This window comes from Manis javanica, chromosome 4, assembly GCF_040802235.1.
Source record: "Manis javanica isolate MJ-LG chromosome 4, MJ_LKY, whole genome shotgun sequence".
NCBI classification, from domain to species: domain Eukaryota; kingdom Metazoa; phylum Chordata; class Mammalia; order Pholidota; family Manidae; genus Manis; species Manis javanica.
The window spans coordinates 72,092,477-72,116,313 of record NC_133159.1 but is presented as its reverse complement, the minus strand read 5'-3'; the positions used below and the strand labels follow the sequence as shown (position 1 = coordinate 72,116,313).

Genomic DNA, 23,837 nt, shown 5'->3' with positions numbered 1-23,837 from the left:
AAATTAAAATTTTAAAATAGTCATACTTATCGTAATAGGTAGGGTAAATTCACTTGAAAAATCATCCTAGTTAGAATATTTTAAAATAACATCATGTGCAACTAATAGATTCTTAAATTCCATTTTAACTTACTTCCAGAAATTTTCTCTATAATAGAGTTCCAGGGTTCATGTAATCAGCTGACAATTGCATATATTGCAGTGGAAAGAACACTGCAAAGAAATGTGAAGAGAGCTGTGTTCTAGCAAATCATGATTTGAGAAAGTTCTTAACATCACTGGGCTCTGTTCCTTCATTCCTGGAATAATGAAGTAGACTACAGTCAGTGGTGTCTGAGAGTCCTTGCAAAGTCTGCTGAAGTGCAAGTTATGTGTCAGCATACAGAATTGCAAAACACTGATCTTTTAAGACCTATGATGCTTTTCTTGTTTTCCATTGCTTAATTAAGAAAACTAATAGATCCAGTTCAAACTTGATCTGGTCAGTCTTATCCATGATTTGATTTGCTGTGAAAGCTGAGCTGAGTCCAAGCTGTGAAAGCTGAGCTGGGTTTGAATCCCAACTCTGTCTGCTTCCAATTATGTTAACTTGAGTAAATTACATAACCTCACTTGCCTTAGTTTCCTTATCTCTAAGATGGGAATGATAATAATAATAACTGTAAGATTGTCACAAGAGATTAAAGTAATACATTCAGCACAAAGTGCATACTTTTATTATTACTACTATTACTATTATTGCTACTACTACTACTGCAGATAAATGGATTCTTACAAAAGGTCTACACATCAAAGTATAAGACTTTATAGGTAAGAATGGATCTAAACACAAAATCTTGATCACTTTTTTTGCCAATATAATCTCAAATACTCAACTTTATACATTGATCATGGTTCAGTGATGAAAAATTCCAATTTTTCTTTCACAGTCCTTTCCCTAGAATTCTTAATTCAGCATATTTACCTGTAACTCAGGCTTTAGCTCTCCTCCTACCCACTAAAAGATTTGATGAAAGAAGAAAAAAATGAGAGAAAATTTTGTGGTTTTTACCAAGATAGTTATCCAGAGTTACAACATCCATATTAACAGAATTTGTATTTCTGAAATTGGTAATTAAACAAATATCTAATTAGTGAGGAATATTGATATAAAACAAAACATTCTTTCAGTTTTGTTTAACAAAATCTTAAAGTGAATTCCACACAATTCATGTTTAAACAAAACAATTTCCATTGTTACTGTGGAATATCTCTGGTCATTCCTAAAATAATTCTTCTTTTACTATCTGTTATTATCTCATCCAAATTCAGTTCTTAACACATACCATATTTTATCCAATTAGTTGATGTAAATGTTATTCATGATTCATACTATAGTACGTGCTCGATGAGTATACTCTCTCTTTAGTCTCATAAGCCTGTTAAGAGAACACTTCTGAGGGTGAAAGCAACCTCTATCATTTCATTACAACTGCTAAAAAAAAGGTTTGGACTTTTCCTCTTTTGTAATTTTAGTTTGTTATGGTTTTTTTTTGTTTTGTTTCTTTGTTGATTCTATTTTTATTTTCTCTTTTACCTGAAAGGGAAGATTTGTTATACTCCCATTTTAAGTCAAGGCAAACTGGGCTATGGCCAGTGAAGAAATGTGCCAGCTCACTAAGCCAGTCATACTTGACTCATCTTCTTTCCAAATGTAAGGAAACCAAAATTACATGAGGTAAATGTAGGATACTGAGTATCTTAAAGTTTATAATATAGAATGAACTGTTTGGGCCCAGATATCATTTTTAACCTGGAAATGTGTACTGTAAATCCATGAAGAGGCAAGGGGTATGGAGATCTCAGCTTGTCCCAGCAGACCAGGGTTTTCTAGGAGTGGCAGAAATGCCTATAGCATGACATGATCCAGAGGGGAACAATTGGGAAAATTGTTTCATGAAGTTGCATTAGAAAGAAATCAGGGTACATAGAGACGATGACACAAATTGTTATAATTTAATTTTAACGAAGAGGTAAACCTGAACCAAAAAAAAGTCAAAAGAAGTGTACTGAAATGAAGATCAGATGACCTAATTGTAGGTACTCAACTTCTCCGTGCTTCATTCACTAAGGTCCCTTATTTTCCCTTACTTTATGTCCTTCCTTCTTTAGGAATCCAAAGAGAATCAGAGTTGGGCCTTGGATAAACCTTAATACCCAAAGGAGAAGGAATGATAGATTAATAAAATAAACAATGAGTGGTATTGACTTTAAGAAATACCTAGAATTAACTATTTTGATACTAAACCTGAGCCAGAGTGAATAACAGGAAAAAGGTACTTTGACTTTACCTTATTAGTATAGAAAACTTGTCATCCAAATTTCCTCCATTTAAGTTATTTGCTTGAAGTCAATGGTATATGAAAACACCATTGAAGAAGAGGAAGCAGAAGGTTATATCCCAGGTCCAGGAATTTTGGATTTAGAAATTGCCACCCTATTTAACTTGGAGTAGTGATAGCATAACTAAGGCAATAAAGTATCAGAAATTCCAGCTGAGGTAGCTTTTGTCCTGAAGGCGGACCTAAGCTAGTACAAGATACATGCTTTTATTTCTGATTGTTAAATCAGGCTTAAGACAGTTACTCTGATTTCTACAAGACTTTCCAGTTTCATAAGTATTTTCTAACCATGAAAAAATAAATTAGGTACTATGGGAATAAATTCAGAAATGGGTTTTTATTTTTTAATTAAAGATTTTTAAACCACAGTGTTCTCCAGAAAATACATACATAGATAGGGTAAGATGGGCATTTATATTTGTTCGTATACTTAATTACAGTTACATCATTAAAGGAAAGAACATTCAGAGAATATCTAAGTAAGATTATTACAGGTTATAAAATGTTAAGCTTCTAATTTAAGATAAGCATCCTAAATAGGAGGATTTTATTATTATCTGAAAAGTACTTAGAAGGCAGAAAATGTTTACTAGGTTCGAACTTTGCCATACACAACTTTTATTTTTAGATTTAGGTGATCATAAAATACATCTATCTCCAACCCTAGGGAATTTGCTGCTGATCCCTTTGGGAGTTTTCTTTTCAGAATACACGGGGTTTGAATTTGTATCATCTGATAAAAGCTTATATGGCTTCTTAAGTAAATTAATTTATTCATTCAGCAAACACTTAGTGAATACCCACTATGGTCCAGGGTCCCTTCTACACATTAGGGTGAAAGCATTAAGGACAACTGTTTCTGCCCCTGTGCAGCTTACATTCATGGTGGAGAATTCATATATTGTGCTTCTGTTAGCAAGGCCACACTATGTATGCCCTTTTGCCACATCATTTCTTACCAGCCCTTTATTCTCAAAAAATAAATGAGTGGTTTTAAAGCGGAAAAGCCTATGTTGGTGATGCCTGGTACTAGAAGAGGCAGCCAGTGTATTGCTGTTTACTTATTATTGACTGAGAAGAATTTAGAATTCTTCCAGCTTTTATACCGTCCATTCAATTGTATTTTTCCAAATCTGTTATATTTTAGGCCTGTGTTTTACTTTTTCTTATTAATGGAGTCATTTTCCATAAAGGAGCTGAGATACATTTCCTATTCTTTGTGTTTATTTTGCCGCTTTGGTGTTTATATAAGGTAATGGTTTTGATAGAGATGTGTTTAAGCTGTTGCAGGATGATGCTTTCCAAATTTATTTAAAGACCATTAATTAAGCACATTTATGTATCTAAATAAAAATTGAGGTTTATACAAGATTAAATACAGAACAGTTAGTTCTATTGTAGTAGGTGAAACAGAGCAGAGCTGACTGAAGTTCCTGGCATGGATCTGTATTTTTGGACAGATGGTGTCAAGGCCAGGAGAAGTGTAGGCATGCTGACTTACAAGTAGAAGTGGTATCATTTTTTAGAACATTATTTTCAAAAAGAATGGCCTTTATATGTACTAATTCTTCATTATTAGATCCCTTTAGATTGAAATTATATCGTATTCCAGTAAGAAATAGTGATATTATCCTTCCAAAATACATAATCTATGGAGTAGATTTTTCTTTAAGAAGTCTCAGACTATGTAGACCAAAAGTTTCCCTATTACATATACTAAATTTATTAAATCACTGCTTCTCAAACCTAACCCAAATTATGTCATGTTCCAAACTAACCTCTTTGCTTTTATCCAAAAACCTATATACCAAAGTAGATTTTCAGTAAAGTCAAAATAGTGCTATAAATTTGGTACAGACCTTGGAAGTTACTAAGACTTTGTTTTCCCACCTGAAAGTGGGTAACAAGACAGAAATGATACTGCACTGTGGTGAAGATTACTTTGAGATAATGCATGTCAGCTACTTAGCATCGTGCTGGGTACATAGCAGATGACTCTCAGAAAGTTTGTGTTATGGATTGCAACATTCAGGTCAATATCTTGCTGAATTGACTTGATGAATATAAGAATTTTTGCTGGTGTTTTAATCCTAGAGATTATTGCCTTAGTAAAGGAGGAATCTGTTTGAAACAAAAAGTTCCACATAGCTGGCAGTTGACTATATTAATGAATTACTTATTTAAAAATAAAACTTTTCAGCCAAATGATTTCTTATACTTCTGGGGAGTACTCTAAGTTCATCATTAGCTATACTCCCAACAGGCCACTCACCACTAACCACAAGGAAGCAGAGACCTAATCATTAGTTTTCATTTCTTTTGACAAAATCGGGTTTTGGAAGAATATGGTGTTTCAGAGGCTTGTTTTTTAAAGATGTCATCAACTGTTACTTCTATACAAATAACTCCCAAAGCTAAATATATTTTCAACCTTTCTCCCAAGCTCCAAATCCTGGTTTGAGATCTCTTCACTTACATAGCTCATTAAATTTTAAACTCAACATGTCTAGATCTCATCACACCACATCCATTTCTTCCTGATTGTGTGTGTGTGTGTGTGTGTGTGTCATTTTAAATGATGGATTAAATGAACTGATAATGTTTCTGGCATCTAGTAAACAGTCAACAGATGTGGATACTCATTCCTTGTTACTGGCACTGTTCTAATAAGTGAAACATAAGACCTTAGACAGTTTCTTTTGCTTGTCCCTTGCCACCCTGACTTACATGGTTGGCCTCTGTAATGAGGCTTCTGCATGCTCTCTCCATTCTTCTGAGTTGTTTCAGTGTCTACAGTGGTGCCTGTCCCTCCCCAACCTTCCCCCAGCATGTAATTTCCTTATCCTTTGAGCCTCAAAAAATGTTTTTTACTTCTCATAAGTTCCTCTCCTGTCCTATTTTATCCCAAAGGAATTTATCCCATATGGTGATAAACTCCCTTTTGAAGACAGTGACTGCCACAGACATCTTCATCTCTGTATTCCTACTGTGCTGAGCCAGTGGCTTTTCTGTAGTTGAAATTCAATCTTGATTTTTTAATAATTTATGCACTAATTCATTTAAATATATGTGTGCCTGCTACATGCTAGGTGTCGATAACGCTTTAAAGCAGGGTTTGGACAACTGTTTCTGTAAGTGACCAGAGAGTAAATCTTTATGGCTTCATGGCCATACAGTCACAACTGTCAGCTCTGCCGTTGTAGCACATAAGCGACTATAGATGCTATGTAAGTGGGTGGATATGATGTGTTCCAGTAAGATTTAGTTTACAGAGTCAGATAGTGGGCTGTATTTGGCCTGCTGACCACAGTTTGCTGATCCCTGCTCTAAAGGACTTATTTTATTGGTCATTTGTGAGTGTATATCATTCAACCAATTGGGGGCTTCAGTTCTAAATACGTAAAAAAGAGAGACTGAGATTTTTAACAACTGCCGGGCATAATTTAAAGTTCCTTCAGAAAAAGTAGCACCTGCTCAAAAGATAGGCTTTTTGATATATGAACTTGACCAAAAGTATCAGTGGGTAAAGACTGATTAAGTCTGTATTTTTCATTTATTCAGTTAATATTCATTGACTCCTTTCCATGTGCCAGCACAGTGTTAAGCCCTAGAGATATATAGACATCTAAAAGACTAGCCTTTAAGGAGCTCACTGTCTAAGAGAGAAGACAGATATATGATAAGTGCTACAGAAAATATGTATTTAATATATAAGACAGAACAGGTGCCCAGTGGAAGGCACAGGCATCTTTGCATGGACATTCCAGATGTAATTTTTTATGGAAGCACGCACCAGTTACCTTCACTCTACTTCCAAAGATTCACTTATAAAATAGCCAAGAGTTTAGACTTTAAACCCAAGCCAAATTAAAGCATTATCTAGACTTTGATTTAATGAATGTCACAGAAGACTCTTACTCTTCTTGGGGTAATACCCTATTGTACTTACACAGACAGATTCTGTTAGTTGTTTCTGACTGTAGTGGTTGTAGTCAATAATTTTGGAACACTTTTTTGTTGTTTTTTTGGAAAACAACCAGCAAAAGTATGAGCTATTGCTCTTGCATGATTTAATTTCCATGCTGAGATGTTTTACAAACAAAAAACTAAGGCTACTGTACTTTCTTTGGATCTGTAACATGAAATATTTAAAAATTATTTACAAAGAAGTTAAGAGGTAAGATGCTTTTTCCTATACCCTTTTTGAGAAATTGATTTTGCCTATATAAAGATCGCAGGTGAAGCCCACCTGATCTCTTTCGGGCTTTCATTAACACACACCTACCAGCAAGCAAAGACCTTTGCAGAGCTGATCCCCCAGTTCATGTTACTTGATCAGATTCTGACTTCCTGTCTACAGGACACCACTTCTCAGCAAGCTAGTTTTAAGAGCCTGGTCTCTTGCCTGCCTCACCTCATAGTTCTGTATCAGAGTACATTAAAGCAATTCCAGAATTTCTAAGAACAACATCAACTTCTTTCTGATGCTTCTATAAATAGCCAGAGACCATTTTTGCTCTTTTGTTAAATCCCTTGAAAAAACTGTGATGAAGGAAGAACTAGTGAATAACAGCGGTGTGCTCTCTAGGTGGGCTTACTTAAACTTCTCTTGTTTCCTTTTGGAATTTGCTTTTATTAATGACTACTGCAGAGATAAGGAGAGATCACTTAATCTGAGAATCTTGCATATAGTAGGAAATGCCATCGTCGGTGCTTGCCTGTCACATTAGGAGATTCATTTCCAGTAAAATTTTACTTTTAAGTGTGTTCTCATCAATTTTATGCCAATAAGATTTAAAATTATTCAATCCAAAGAAATTTTAATATTTAAAGCCTTTAGGTCATAGGTAATAAAATTAAATTTTTAGCTTACATACACATTTTTGTTACAGAGAAGTATGATTGGGCAATCACTAAAAGATTTTCAAGCAAAAATATAGTATTTAGGATGAAGGTCTGTTGGGGAATTGGAATGGAAATACAAGTTTAAGGAAAAAAGGAAACAACACAAGATTTTTAACTGTTAAGGAAGGGCTTGTTCATATGTACTTTAAATGGACAATATTGTTATCAAATTGCCATGGTATTTAAGTTCTAGTGAATTTACTTGAGTGATATAAAATTTTCACTTTAAATCATCAATATTTACACTACACCATAAATAATGTTCTTTACATCTAGTTAACCTTATGAGTAAAGATTTTAAATGAAATTTTTTATGTCTGTTTAAAAATGTACAAGTGTATCATTGCCTTCCAAAATTATTTTAGACCATGTATAAGCCAAAAAGGGTAAAGATCCTGAATAAATTTTCCCAAAGACACAAAAATATATTTGCTGCAAGTGTGAGTTAAAATCAAGGTTAAATCTAGAGGCAAAAAGGTATCCTTATGGAGCATAATTAGTATTAATAGCAACCTCTTATTGAGTGCCTCCTACTGTTTTTTAGATACTCTGTTAAGCCTTTTATATACATTATAATTATGTTACATTACAAATACATTATATATTTTAGTGTATTATAATTGCATGGAGAGCCCTACCTGTGGCTTTTTAACTACTAAAGGGGTGGAACCTAGATCCAAACGTAGGCCTGCCTGCCTCTAAAGCCTTGGTAGGTTCTTTGCAATATAGCACTCTCAGTGCTTTAAAGGGCCATATTCATGTTCTTGGATTGTGTGAATCCCATCTGTAAAGGTTCTTAGGTTTTATATTTTGGGGATTGTTGATTATTTTTCAAAGGGAGAGTTCTAATCAGTATGAATATGTGCTCAAAATAGTATTAACCTCTGGCTACATTTTGGATCTAGACTCTAGAACAAAGGAAGCAATGGATCATTTGAGGACTAGAAATGTTAGACTCAACCTAAAGAATGTCCACATACATAGAGGAAATATGTAGAGCAGATACTAAATATTTTTATCATCTCAGAGATGATTTGTCCAGTGATGGAATGGGTGTGTATGTATGTATGGCATTTTGCTTGAAGCACTTTTATGATAAGAATTGAAAACTTAGCTCAAAGGAAGGTGAAGCTCTGATTGTGGGTACAACTGAGTGTTTATAGGACAGACACAAGCACAACTATTGAAGTTTTCAGTAGCTGTGAGAGCTGCAAATTTAAGAATTTTAATTTGAGAGTGTACTGAGGAGTAGATACAAAGTGTTATAATGGTCCAATTCTTAGCAGATTATAAGCCTACAATTTACCTAGTGATAATCTCATTTCAAATATATGCCGTTTTGATTATTAGTTAAGGGAATTATGTGAAATAAAGTGAGAATTTTCAATAACACAAATATATTTTAAATCAACTTGATGTTAATCTACTACATTTATCCACTCTTATTATGTTATGTAATTAACCAGTTACAGAAAGTAACCAACTGTGTATGCTTTTCAGAGAGAATAATAGCATGATTAATTGAAATTTCTAGGTGATTCAGATATTTTAGCCAAAGAGCTTCAACCTCCTCTCCAACCAGACCTCTCACTGTAATATTATATAAGTACAAACCTATTGAGTTCTATGTATATTCATTCCCATACTCGCTCTCCATTCAGTCCTGTATACACCTGGGTTATTCCTGACCATGTCTACCTTGTACATGTATAGTACCTTCTTCCTAGAAAGGCTTCATCCTTTTATCTCTAGTGAATACCTGACAGCTCGCCACTGTAGTCCCAGGGTCTAGAACAGTGTCTGGTACATGTTAGACCCTCTGTAAGTATGTTTTGAGCAAGGAATAAGAAGACAAGCAAACTGTTGAGTGAAGGAACTCAAAAGATCCACTTTATAGTCCCGACTCTGCATCTCCTTGAGTGACCCTGATCAAGCGACTTCCTTCAGTGCCCTCACTTGGAAAAAAGGCTACAGTAAGTTCTTGCCAGCTGTAAAATAATATAATTCTACAGTGTAGTTAATTCATGAACCATTTAAACTTCAAGCAACAATTTCTTGAGGAACCTAGTCATATTTTGGAAATGCTTCCTAATACAAATGGAGAATATAAGAGTCTTGTACTGACCAGACTCTCGCATTCAGCTGAGTACCAGATGAAACATGTTTTGCTGACAAGAATAAGGCTAATTAAAATTCCATGTTTAATTAGGATAAAACCATGGAGGAGAAGGGATTTTAAGAACCAGTTAAGGAGGAAGGGAGATAGGGCTAACAAATGAAGTGTCTAGATATTGAAAGCACTGTGCAGCCTGAAAGACCATTTGGAAGTAGATAAGGAACAAGAGAGAATGTTTAGAGTATCTGCTTAGCTCTAGATGTCTGTCATGACACTTGTCCCAACAAAATGTGATATTTTTTGACTGGCACCCCTAGTAAACCACAGGTTTATTTCTGTGAATTTCTGTTACCTAGGAGACTGCCTGTACCTGGTGAACAATAAAGATTTGAAAAGTGAATTGATGAATAAGTGCCATTCAGAGTGCTTACAATGTTATCATGTGCATTAATTCTAATGAATACCGTATCTCCACATTTTAAGATAGAAATCTTGGGTTCTGAGAAATTGACCTAGCCATAGAAACTAATTTACAGTTAGAAAGCCAGGATTTGGACTCAGATCTGTTGGTCTATAAAGTTCATGCTTTTGTACTAACTCATCTCATCATACTAGAGCGTGAACATCACTCCCAACAAGTATGCTGTTGCCCTGTCAAAGGTGCTGACTTGCCTTTGGACTATAAAATCTTATTCCTGATACTTTAGTTTGCTAGATTCTACTTTCAGAAACATTTTTACCTATTACATTTAATCTTTACAAGCCAACTGTTGAATAGATAATTTTTCCATTGTATACTAATGAAGGAAACTGAGTATCCCTGAGGAGTCACAGTTTTAAAGATCAGTGATACTGATTGGAACGCAAGCCTTCTGAATTTAAAAGTAATTGAGTTTACCAGCGAGAATCAGAAAGACTGAACAAATGGTATCTAGAACAAGAAGGAGCCCTGTAAGGCCCTCTTTAAAGCTTTTTTTTTTTTTAATGTATAACTGCTCAGTTTATTTCTCCACATCCCATACTCTTCTATCATGGATAGACTAGGATCATTTCCCAGTGCACTTCTGAACTACTGAGTTTTCTGAATAGAGGCATCCGTCGGTACTACCCAGCTCATGACTGGTGCTCCATGTCAAGCATGTGCTGTCCTCATTTACATGGGTACATAAAAATACAAAGTGCAGCAAACCACTAATTCACCTACTGTGTGGTATGTTTTTTTATATGAAAACTGAGAGATTATGTAAGAAAAAGTGTAATTTTGACAAGATATTTCTGATGTGACTTAGAATGAGTTGCAAAAATTGTCACACAGGAGTATTATTTGGGGAAATAATACTTTGTTTTAAACAGTTAAAACTGGTATTTGTACTTAGTTTGGTCTTATATGTTATAGTTTTGAGTTTATATATATTTTTTTCTCCTATTTGGGTCTTCATTACAGTTTATTTTCTTTCTTTTTGAATTTTGGAAGCCAGTTCATTCTTTTTCTACTCAAAGTAAGTTTAGTACTTCTAAGTTTGTATTATTTTAAAGGAATTTGATGTGTGATTTAAAACATTTAGCTATCAAATAACAATAAACTGATTAATATTAAGGTTAATTTTTTAAACAAAGATTCAACTTTGTACATTTGGAATCAGTTGTTGCACTTTTAATCCAGAAACCTAGATTGAGAAACAAATACATCTATTAAGAATATAAGTTAAGTGGTACTTTTGGCAGATAAATATCAAAAACTTGTAAGATTTTAGATCTGGAGGGATCTTGGTATCACCTTATCCAGTGGTGGCCTTATTTTATAGGGATAAATTTCATGGCCTAGGTACTGCTGTTGGACTGTTAAATTTGGAGAATATTCAAAACTTAGTTTCTGTATGTTTTAGGGGGTGGAAGGGGAGATGATCTAAGGGGTCAGTGATCATCCAGGTGGGAAATAAAAAGATTTGTGACATCTTTTTAAAAATGTTCTGCCTTCTGAGTTATGAGGAGTTAAAAATATTCTAATTTGCTAAATAAAGTGAGGAGAAAGAAGTCCAAGAACTTGGCTGGTTTCTTTGAAAGTTAGTAATAGAGCTTAGATTAAAAACATAGCCTTGAGTATCAAGACAGCTTTTAATTTATATAATGTCAATCACTGTAACCACTGTTTGGCCTACTGAGCCATGCTGCCCTTACACTACTACCCCTGTGATGCTACCTGGAGCAGGGTCAGCTAGTGAGCCTGTGAGGGTAAGCAAGTGAAATAACAAGAAGAAATGTCTGAGAAGGGTCCCTAAGGGTAAACCAAGAGACAAATGGTGGTATCTTAATTCTTCTAAACCTAAGTGGTTTGTCTTACAGTAGCAGGAGCCATTCTACTAATGGAAACACCAGGGTTCATGAAAATTTTCAGAAAGATAAAGCAATCCCATAGCATTCAGTGAGTTAATGGCTCGCAAAGGAGTTAAAGCCTAAATGGTTTAGACATTGCCAAACTAGACTACACCTTGCCTCAAGATAATGGAAATAGAAACATTCAAATGCTTTTAGCCTCTTGGAAGTATATGTGATATAGAAAAATGAAGTTGATGCTGAAAGGCCTGTAGCTACATTTAAAATACAAAATGCTTAAAAGCAAATATGTTTTGCAGTGTTTCCATAATAAGTGCCCCTCTTTGAACTGAACTAGTTTCCATAAGAATGTGTTATTTTAGGTAAATACAGATGTAAAAGTGTGTTCACGTGATAAGTGAATGAGCTGACAGTTTGTCTTTTATCATTTAGCCCACAGAATAACTCTATGAAGTGATTCTGTCATTTATCTCCATTCTCAGGCATAGAAACGAGGGATTAGAGAATTCAAGTAATTTGTCCAGAATCACAGACCAGTAAGTGAGGAAGCCAGGAGTTTAATTCAAGAGTGTTAGACTCCAAACCCAAGCAACCACTGAGAGTTACTGCTTCATTTAACTAAACTTAAGTCCATAGAACATTACCCAATGTGTGTAGCCTTTCTTTATGAAGTATTCATGATTTACTTTTAAATCACTGGCATATAATAAATGGTATGCTAAGATTAACCAGTAGTAGTAGGAAAATCAAATTCAGAATTTCAGTTAGAAGAGCATCTGGGGCAGTAAAACCTCTTTAATTTAACAGTCTGGAAGGCTGAAGCCTTAGAAGCTGACTAATAATAGCAGTATTCCCTATGAGAAGTTCGCAATATTTTAGAGTAAACACTAAACAAAATAAATGGTTCTACACCAGGTTTTCATTGCATTTGAATAAAACATTTTTAAAATTATTCAGTGTAAATTCTTATACATCTTTGCATCCTAAGTGCTTTGTATAATGCCTGCTTAAGCACATAAAATAGGGACCACGTTTTTTAATCAAACAACTGTAATCATAGATATAAGATTGAAATAATGTATAACTTACTACATGGTAATTTTTAAGTGTCTCTAAATATTCCTCAGTTAGGAACATAGTTTTATACTGTATCAGCAATAAAAGGCTTTGGTTACAGTGTGGCTTTTTTGATAAATTTTTAAAAAATTGTTTCAGCTTTGGAAACAGAGAAACCTAACAAAGATTTAATACTATAAAAAGAAATAATATACCTGAAGCATTAGGCATACACTGAAAATTATTTACCAAAACCTGAAATTAGTAGGAAATATTCCCTTATTTGGGAAATTTCTCTTAATAGAAGTCTTAGGATTCAGTTAAAATACACAGAAGATAAGTTACAGCAAGTGTTGGTAGGATACTACTTGAAAACTTAAAATTTGAAAATTCAAGTCTTGTTTCTCTCCTGAGAAAAATTTTGTTATATCCATCTTATACTTTATAAATTCATCTTATACTTTGATATTTTAATTCAATCTACTTTTTCTCTCTTGTATAGTTACTGCTAACGTTTTTTAAAATGCTGTTGATTTCAAAGAGAAGTAAGTAATGTTTAAAAGATGTGAAGCATTTAATCTTTGAATGCTGGAACCACTTTTAAAATATTGTAGGCACATCTGTATTACATTACATAGGGAAAAGAATGTATTCGTTCTCCGGCCTTCAGGCACTAGGGTGGCTGGTTTAGGAAAACTCAGTACTTTGCTTTTCAACATAAAAAATATTCTGATTCTAAAATGAAGAATTTACTTCAGGGGTTGGGCATATGTCAGGCAGACATAAGTAAAGTTTTGGTTTTACTGTTCTCTCACTTGTTACCTACTTCTTAAAAAGAAATCAGTTTTTATAGCAGCTATGGCTTTGCATTTTATTAAGCACTTATGTTTTTTCCTTTATTTGAAAACTGTTGCTCAGGACAAACTTAAAGAAATCACTATACCAAAAGTTCTTAATAAGTATGCTTAAAGTCCCAGTTAGGTGTGAGTTAAAGTGCAAATAATTTGTTACTAATTAAGAAATACCAAAGTTTTTGAATCATTTATTCTTAAAACAAAATTAGAGCAGATTCAAATGTGTCCCAGTTGTGACCTTACTCTTCTGATCACTTGTGTTCCAGTGTGCTTTCTTGATGGGGAGGGAAAAAGCTGGAGTTAAAACTGTCAGCCTGGGTGTCTCTTGGGCTGTGTGTTTTGCCTGTGAATTTCATCCCTGATTGGTGGAGATGGAGAAAAAATGTTGGAGAACTTCTGCACTACACTGGTGGACATCTTCTCAACTGTTTCTTCTTTGACATGATAAGATGTTCACTTGCCAACACATTCCCATGTACAGTTCCTAGTGAGCAAGCTGAAATTCCACTTTCTCTCTTACATCAGAAAGCTAACAAGGAAGAATATTCAGAGTACACCTTGAATCAACTCATTCTTTTTAAGTAATGACCTGAGAATTTCATACTTTAAGGAATATTAGCATCTAATTATCTGTGACACATTTGGCAGCTGTATCATGAAACCATGACTGAAAAAACTCCATATTTCTTCAATTTTGTGCTTCAGCCTCATTCAGAAACCCAAACCTGGTTTTTTAAAAACTCAAAATAAAGAATGCCAAATTTAATTGTATGGCAATATAAATTTCTGGAAATTATTTATAATTAGAATGAACTTTTTACAGAAGTATTTAGTAGCCAGTTATTTTACTACCATATATCACTAGAAATTATTTATGATGGGAGAGTTGTCTGTTTTTTTTTTTTAAGGCTTAAACTAAAAATACTTGAGGAACTTGAATTCTTAGCTAGTCATTGTTTTCTCAAAGAAAAATTCACGACACATTAAACATAAATATTACATAAAAGTTAGTCTGTTGTAGAGCAAGTTATTCCTTACTTGATATGAAAATGAGTGACTTGTTTTAATGCTTTTCTAATATCAAATTATTTTATATGCTTTTGATTTAGTTTTGGAACCTCTATAATAATAACTTTTTACCTGGTTTTCTTAAAGGTATTAAACTTTACTATATTACAAGGAAATAACTACTGAATCATCACTATTTAAAATTTTTTTAATTTAAGGGATTGTCTGATACATTTTACTTTCAGTAATTTTGAATATTAAGGGGTTTTTGCATTTATTGTTGTTTTGCTTTTTTAAGATATTATGAACTAGATCCTTACAAAAGTCTTCTTGACAATTTGAGGGACAAAGTGATCATTGAGTACCCAACATTACATGTGGTTTTAAAAGAATCCAGTAATGACATGAAAGTCCTTCACCAAGGTAAGTGTATATTTGTTCCTAAGATGCTTAGAATAACTACAAAGGTCCATTAATTTAGAAGCAGCAAGTAAATTTCTCCATTGTTCCAGGATAACTCAAGCAAATATATGAATGTCTTTATTTCTTTTTGTATGTGTTTTCTCACTGTATTTATATACTTGACTTAATTTACTCTATAGCTATAGTTAATACTATGAAGAACCAGTAATATTTTTATCATGTAAGACATTTAAGCTTATAATATAAATTTTAAAATGAATTAATTGGTTTGAATATCTGGCTATAAAAGGACATTTTTTGCATGATTGGAGTTCTGTGGGTTACCATTTTTTTAAAAAGCCAGTCGTCTTTAAGTAAAAGTCTGTCCATGATCAGATAAATTTGGTCCCTAATGAAAACTTCTTTAGCAATTTCTAAGATGAGGGATTACAGACATTTTCAGCAGTATATATTTCAACCTATATATAAGAGCTTTTTTTCTTGGCAAAAGTTAATAGGCAATTTTTTCAAAGTGGCTAAAATTTTGTCAGTGCCACAATATGAAACTAGATTTATAATTAACAAACATGAAGTTTCTAATAATCATTTATGGGTATCAGAATTCTTGATGTATCACAGTTTGAGAGTATCCAATTTTATTTTCTCAAATTAAATTAGAAATTTGTTTTAAATGACCAGTTTCACTGTATTTAAAGCTGTGTAAAAACCTTACTTTTTCCTTAATATAATTCACATCACTCTCTAAATGTTGGTTTCAGGGAAAGTTGTTTAGTAATGTGGGTTACTAGCCAGGGCAAACATTGTCTCTGTAAATAAACACAGCACACACAGATCCTCTTTCACCTTATTTAGGAATGCATATTGAAGTAAGACTTCCTGTAACGAAGCAAAAAGAAAAGGGATTTTTGTAGTGTACTTGGAATCTTATTAAGTAAAACTTGCTAATTTTTGGTGTGTGTTTATGATGTTTGACTTACAGGAAGCAAAAGTAATTTATGCTTTCAATATAGAGGATTATTTAGAGCTGCTGTAGCAAGGAACTAAAGATCTGACAGGATTTAAAGACTCTATCATTTATGTCATGTCATAAGTACACACACTTTAGAAATAATGCCAGGTCCTCCTTTGCATGCCTTTCTTTGTGTAAGCATGGCTAGGTGTTTTGCCTTTGTACCGTCTCTCACAGCTTTGGGTACTGTGCAGGGTGGTCCCTTAATGCAGGAGGATGATTATAGAAGAACAGAGCATTTTCTTTGGAAAGCCTTGAAATTCTTTCTCTCTCTGGAAGCAAAAAGTTGGATTCTGGTCTTGAGTTCAAAGCACAAGGTGTCTCTCTTCCAGTTTGGGGAAAATGTGTTTCTGGGCTGGGATTCAGTAGTTTTCACACATGATGTTTGTTAGAATGTTTGTGACGATTATAGTTTGCCAGTTTATTTTTTCAACAGTCTGCCTGTATTGATGGGCAATAGGCAAGTTTATTTGTTTGCTTTTTGCTTTTTAAGGAATGTAAAAGGTTGACTGAAAATGTAAGCCATTAAGGTAGCCCACTAGATTGGAGATGTGGGGTGCTGAACACCCATCTTGTTTCAGTCCAGTGGGAAGTGCTCAGAATGGTATTATTACCTTCACAGGTCTTTGTTTGCCATAGTTAGCAAGTAGATTTAAGTGGCTTGATAAAAACATACAGCATTTCAGTATAAGGAAAACAGAATGGAGCTCTGTTAAAAAATGAAAACTGGGCAACTTCAGTAAGAAAGGAAAAGGAAGAGTTTTCCCCAAACTGCAGTGCCAAATACTACAAAGATCCATTAATTTAAAAATAGCAAATAAGTTTCTCCATTGTTCTAAGATAACTCAAAATTAGAAAATACTTCTTCTACCTTTTGAGAAGGAATCCAACCTCAAATTGATAATTTGAATTAGGGAAAATACCTGGCATAGCAGCTACTCATACATCCATCTCTTGTTGGTCCAATAAATCCTTTCATCCATTCTCCTCCTTCTTCCTCCCCTCACTTCTCCATATCCCTCTTTTCCTTCCTTTCATTGTCAGTGTGTGTGAGAGGAAGGGAGAGAAGGGAAAGAATGGCTCTTAGGTGCAAGAACACGTGTAAGCTTTACGGTGAAGTGGTGCTGTGACGGACTCTGCGTGAAGTGCACAGAGAGCCAGAGGAGGAAAGACCGGCATCTGAATCGTGGAGGCCCTTGGGGGACTCTGTCAGGAGTTTATAAAACCCCATAAGGACTGGAACCATATCTGGGATTGAACCAGTTTCAATGCCTCACTCATAAAAAGAACTCAGTAAACACCAGTTGAGTTGCTGTGGTATAATCTCAAATCTTAGGTTCCATGAGCAAATACCAGGAACTTGGCTGTTGGAATACAAGGCAAGATCCAGGTTTATTGTTCTAGCAGCAGCTCGTTTTAGCTGTGGACGCTTCAACATTCACTGTTCTCTCTGAGCTTTATTTACCTTATTTACATAATGGGAAGAAACTGCTATAAGCCTCAAGCAAAATAATCTTTATTTTAACCTTACTTTTCACAGTGTTTTCACTGTACAGTGAAATAAATAGAGCAGTTACTCTGGTTCCCATTTTGCAGATTAAGAGAAAAAAGATAGAGTGACTTGCATTTATATTGGTTCAGCAAACATGCTACACTGGGGGAGTAGATACAGGGAGGAAAGGTCTAGTCTCTATCCTCAGGGGCGCACAGTGAGTGAATCAGTCTTGTTTGTTCTGTTCGAGACAGCTCTTTTAAAAGAGCTCCATTTCCACTGTGAGTCTTCTTTCCTGTGAAAGGAAGGAGATGGCGATTAGCTAGTCTTCTGTCAGCCCACATGCACTCAACATATACTGACCTTCAATTTTAAATTTTAAAAAAATCATGGAAAAATTTATTCCAACCACACGTGGCCAGTCTGTGTGATAGTAGTGATATATTCAGTAGTACAAGTATAGGATCATTACCACATTGTGAAGTGACCATTCCCAAGTCTTCCACAGAATCAGGAAGGATGTTACCTCACAAAATATAATTGCCACTCTCAGACATTATTTCTCTATTTATTGTGGCCAGAATGGTATAAGTTAGCTGCCTGAGACGTGACATGGTTGGTCTGTCCCCATGAGCAGTGCTGTTGGTATGCATCAGGAGGGAGGAGAGAAGAGGGAAAAACAGACCAGGCCGAACAGAAACAGTACAAACACTTGACTATGTTAAAAATGTTTGCTTATTTTTTTTCAGTGAAAAGTGAATCTAACAACACTGGCAATGAAAATTGACTACTTCTTCTGGAGGAAGAAGATGAAAACTCAGACAATTGCAGAGGACAGTGCATTGACTAGTTTGATATTTTGGTGTATTTTCAATGGGTGGTTAGTATTCTTTGTTTCTCTAGAAAATAATTCATTAAAAAAATTTTTTTTTTAATGTGTTTTCTGGGGTCTTGAATAGCCTTCTAAGGCTCTCCTTCCTATTAACAATGCTTTTTTTTGCATCTGATAGGCATAGTGCTTATTTTAATTAGGTCCTGGCTTTTAATATGCTTAATAGGCTGAAAACTTCTCATTTATTATTTTAATACAAGACCAAACCCAAGGATCAACGGTGTTAGCCACAAAGTTGGCATTCTCTTTGGTGAAACCTCACTCAGCAAAGACCATGGAGAGCGCCACGTAGCCACAGGACCAATCCATCAATTGTCTGTTCTTGTCTTTGGGATTTATATGTAACTTATCCTCGAAACTACTGAATGCATGCTTTATACTTGGTTAGCACCCAGTATGATGTCATGTATAAAGGGTGAGTAAATACTATTCACTACAATTTCTAATATTCAGTTCAGAAAATGACCAGCTCTGCATTGTTGTTCATTCCATCAGTGCTCACAAATTTGGCCCTACTCACTCACACCATGAGGTGTGGCCTTACTATGAATTCTGTGCCTTTCATTCCAGTCTTACTCCACTCTTGTCATTATCACACAGGAGTGTTGTGATGAGCAGTTTTATGCTGGGTTTGAAACATTAGCAATAACTAAAGAAAAAACACTAGGATCTCTTCAAAAGTGTTATTGGAATGTATATGTGTATTTATGTATATACATGGCTTAATTTATACCTAATGGCAGCTCTGTATACATTATGATCTCACATACTAATATTAAGGTGTGCTAGTTTTATTGGAACTTATAGTTATGAAATTGCAGTATAGCTATAAAAGAGTAAAGATTATTACATCTGTGTTGCATCTGTGTACTTACATAGTTAAGAAAACAGTGATAAAATTGGACATTAGTGAAATCCATTTTTCATTTACAACTGGCAAAATTTGAGACCAAAAGAAAACCAGAAGGATTGAATCAAGAGACTTGGAAAGATTAGATATGAAAAAATAGTGAAAAGAGGAGCATAGGAGAAACTTGTACAACACAGATACAACTTGGGTCAAAATAGAAGAAGAGAATCCAAAAATAGTAATGCCACAAAGACCTGGTATAAAACTACTAATGAAAATGTGATTCATAGACAATAATGCCTTGCACTTTGAGAAATATATGTACTTCCTAAAGCAACTTCAGAAATCTTCTCCCTCATACAGGAAAAAAGGAATTTGTAGAATTATATTCACAGTATTACAGGAGAAGACAATTAAGTGGAATTTCAAAGGATTTGTACTCTAAAAGTGAAATTTGTCTTTTTGAAACAGGTAACAAATAGGATGAATTGAATCAGATGTGTCACAGAATTGTTATTGGGAAAAGTGGGATAAAGTACACAAAAAGAACATGTGACCTGAATATCAGGGTGGAGAGGAATTTCCTGACAGTGAAATCTGCTGTGATGTAGTTTCATTTCCAAGAAAAGTGTTGAGTTCCATCCCTCTTAGAATTTAAATTGAAAACTGGACAAAAACCAAAGGGTTTATTTTATCCTGTACTTTCCTCCTGAGCAGAAGGAAAAAGAAGAAAAAATACCCACATGATCAAATGCATCTTTGCCATCTCTGTGCCCTAGAGTTCTGTTAGGCTTTTCACTTTTAGACTGTTCCTTAGTAAGAATTCAACTATCAGAGTTCCCTTAAACATAACTATCAGCTAATTTGGTTAATATGTACATTTATTCCCACAGGGTTTATAATAAGCATGTGTTTCAGTGAATAGACATGTAAATTGCTTGGAGGGTGTGAAATTGGAATAATTCACTGAGAGCCCCAGAAGTTTGTAGTATTGAGACCATTGTTTTTCATAGGCCCTTCCATTTGGAGTCTGGACAAATTCTGATGAATAAACAAACTCCCTGACTCATGTTCAGTTCAACATCCTGCATTTTGTTTATGAATAACATTTTAAAAAGAGAAAAGCTCCACCTGTCGTTTATTTTTTAAACAATGATATCAAAGGAAAAATAGGCCTTTCATAATTGCTAATTATTACATATGGGATTAATAGCCATATTATGGTAAACAAAGTTTGCACCTGTTCATATTACAAATATGAATTAAAGAAAGGTACTATAATAGATATTTAAGGTTCCAAAGTGTAGCTGAGCCAGTTTGTTTCTCTGTATAAAGTAGTGAGATTCAGGTTTCACAATGTATATAGTAATATGTTAAACACAGTACTATAATGCCAGTAATTTCCTCTATAAACTTGGTTTAATTTGGTTGACGTATACAGTGTGTTGTGTTTGATTTCCTGTTAGTTATTAAATTGTAAGTAAAGATACCTAGTCTGCTTTTATGTAGACATATGCTCTCGCATTAAAGTATGTTAAGTTAATTTTCAAATAGGTATTGCACATGTGATTGATTATTAACCAATGGTCCTTCAGTTCCAAGTAACAGAAAATCAAACTGGTATAAATACAAAGGGCAATTTATTGGTTCATATACAGGGAAGTCCATACATGACTGGGTCCAAACACCCAAAGAAGCCATTATTCTATCTCCCTTACTTAGCTCTAATTTTATTTTTTTCCTGGATTGGTTTTCTCTTCCAGGCAGGCTTTGTGTAGATGCTCTTTGCAGTGCATGGCAGTGAGATGAGGGTGGTAGATGACAGCCATTAGCAGTTTCAGCTCATGTCATCATAACCAAGGCATGGCAGCAAGTGAGTAAAATTTTGGGGGAAGAACTTTGATTTTGCTAGGTTGGATCACATTCCATTTCTGAGCTGATCAGGAGAGGAGTTGCCCTAAAGGAAGGGAAATTGTTAGAAAAAGGAAGCCAGCAAGAGAGAAAAGGTGGTAACTGAGAATACAAAAATAACATGTCTTCTGCACCCTATTTGAATTTGAGTAGCAAGAGGTTTCTGATTTGAAATAACATGAGTAAAAATTCAGAATTAACCTGCAAACCCTCATTTCCTTTAACAGGAGATTTTAATTGCTACTGGATGCCATTGTTGCTTTGAGTTGCCATTGTAGACTTTTTAAAAATGCTTCCCATTTGCATTTGACATTATGGTGCTACTGGTTTGATCACATGGACAGCACTGATCCAATCGATTTCCATTACAGATTTGGAAACTTACAGTTTCATCAACATTTGAGAAATACTGATTTTGGAATTAGAGTTGTGCGAGAAGAAAATGCTTCAATGAATGAAGACTACTTAAATAAAAGTAGGCCCTTAAATAAACATTTGGGGGTTTGTACTTAAGACTACAGACTATTTTCTCTCAGCTTTGGTCAGGGAAACTATTTAAAGTATGTGTACATACGGTCTTTAAAGTGAACCATGGTGTAAACATTTTCCTTATTGGAGTGTGGCTGGCTGCGCTCATTTTGAACATCATAACTAAATATCCTTTAGCCTTTCATGAGCTACAACACAACTCTACTATTGCCAGTTTTATTTTCTTGTGAATAAAGTACCAAACTCCTTACCCTCCATAACTTGACTCCAACCTAATTTTACAGCTTTTTTTCTTTCTCCTTTCCTTCTACTCCTTCCCCTTTCTCCCTTTCTCCTTTCCCTCTTTTCTCATCCCTTCCCTTCCCACTTCTTAACTCTGTTTCAGTCACACAAGACAACATGAAGGATGTCATGTATGTATCCCAGGCTTTTCCCCCCTGAAGTGCCTTTCTCCTTGCCATCTCCACATGAGCATCTTCTACTTACCCTTAGAGAGCTAATTTGAGCAGTAAGCTCCTCCCATGTAGAAGTCATAGTTAGGTTCACACTGTATGTGTCTCCTGATTTGACTGATACTAATGCCATACTAGTTGTTAAATGTTTTTAATATCACATGGATAATGAGAGTAATAACTAACATGTATTTACAGTGTACTAAATTCCAAGCACTTCAAGTATATCAACTCATTTAAGATTTCTCACAACAGTCCAATGAAATAGATGCAACCAAGAAGTCCTGTAGTAAGTAGGTGCAAAAAATTCAGTAATACGAAATGGGTTGCATTGTTCCAGGCTGAAGGAAATGACAGGGTGAGCCTGCACTGCTAACTATCCAGAAGTTCCTGTCATCTAAATGTAGGGTAGCAAGTCCTTCCTGTAATTCGGCACCATATGGTGGCACATACCCACTCAGGCTAAAATACCAGTGGGGGCGGTTCTGCCTCAGTTTTGTGTCTAACTTGTACTTCTAGGATAACACATTACAACTGGTAATCACTGACAGCTCACAATCCTCTGAGGTAGGTACTGCTATATTTCATTGACTCTTAAATGTCATTAATTATAAGATACGCCATTCTATATAACACTAAGAAAATGCCAATTATGACATTATTCTTTTTAAAACCTTTTAGAATATTTCTATTCTTTTGAATGTTAATACTTATGTAAAGAGCTCTTTTAGGTATTTTATTTCACAAATCTAACATTCCATAAATTGTAAGACACATCATTTTACATATCACCAAGAACAAAAATGGCTTAATTGTATGACACATCCTGATCTGAGATGTTCAGTATGAAAAAATAGCATAGAATTTATGTAATATGGTATTGGGACCAAATTTTTTATCATCGCATGCTTCTATAAAAACTAAGTGAAATAAACTGGGTAAAGCATTCCTAAATCTTCACCTTCAGTTTGACATTCTTGACCCAGACCTCGTGAAGCAACACTTTTAGTGAATTGTTCCGTCATTATCACTGTAATTTTCTTCAAAGTTTCTTGACACCCATCTGCAAGTCTGATTCTGGTGATTTCTTGATCAGAAGGTGTTAATAGATATCTGTCAACATGGCAATGATTTTTGGACTAAATATTGAAGGGTTGCAGTGGTCCATTTCTGCCACAAGAAACAATCACCAAGTCCACATATGCACAAGCAGTGCCAACTACATGTTGGCTGTGGCCTGGCCAAAAACTATTTTAAGACTAAAGATTGCAGAGATGTTGTTTTCTGAAGTCTAGAGTCAATTAAGTACATTTCATATGGGCAAGGAAACAGGTTCAAACATATTGGTCACATGGAAAGTAAACAAGTTAAGCCAGGATTCAAACTAAGGCAAGTTGGGCTTCAGAGGTTATGTCCTTAACCAACTGGCTACATGGCCTTGCTTGGTGGGCTCCATCCAGGTCTTCAGGCCATCCTAAATTAGCATACTGTTTCATGATGATTTGGAGTGAATACTATAGTTTACTGCTACTTAAAAATGAAAATAATTATTTCAATAGGCTGCTTATTTTTTGAAAAAGTAGGACACTTTTTTCATAATTTGTGAAACTGCTTTTCTTGGAGGTTTTTCTCTTCAGTGATGGACAGCAGACTATTTCTCCTAGC

At 34.7% G+C, this 23,837-nt stretch overlaps 1 protein-coding gene across 1 annotated transcript in view; it reads left to right on the top strand.

The window, feature by feature from the left end:
• Positions 1 to 18,517, top strand: part of ZNHIT6 (zinc finger HIT-type containing 6) — a 56,571-nt gene extending 38,054 nt beyond the window's left edge. Inside the window, exons 9-10 of the mRNA XM_017661173.3 lie at positions 14,953 to 15,077; positions 18,328 to 18,517. Coding sequence (XP_017516662.3) covers positions 14,953 to 15,077; positions 18,328 to 18,365 — 163 coding nt within the window. The 3' untranslated portion in view covers positions 18,366 to 18,517. The remainder of the gene's footprint in view (positions 1 to 14,952; positions 15,078 to 18,327) is intronic.
• Positions 18,518 to 23,837: the final 5,320 nt, after the last annotated feature.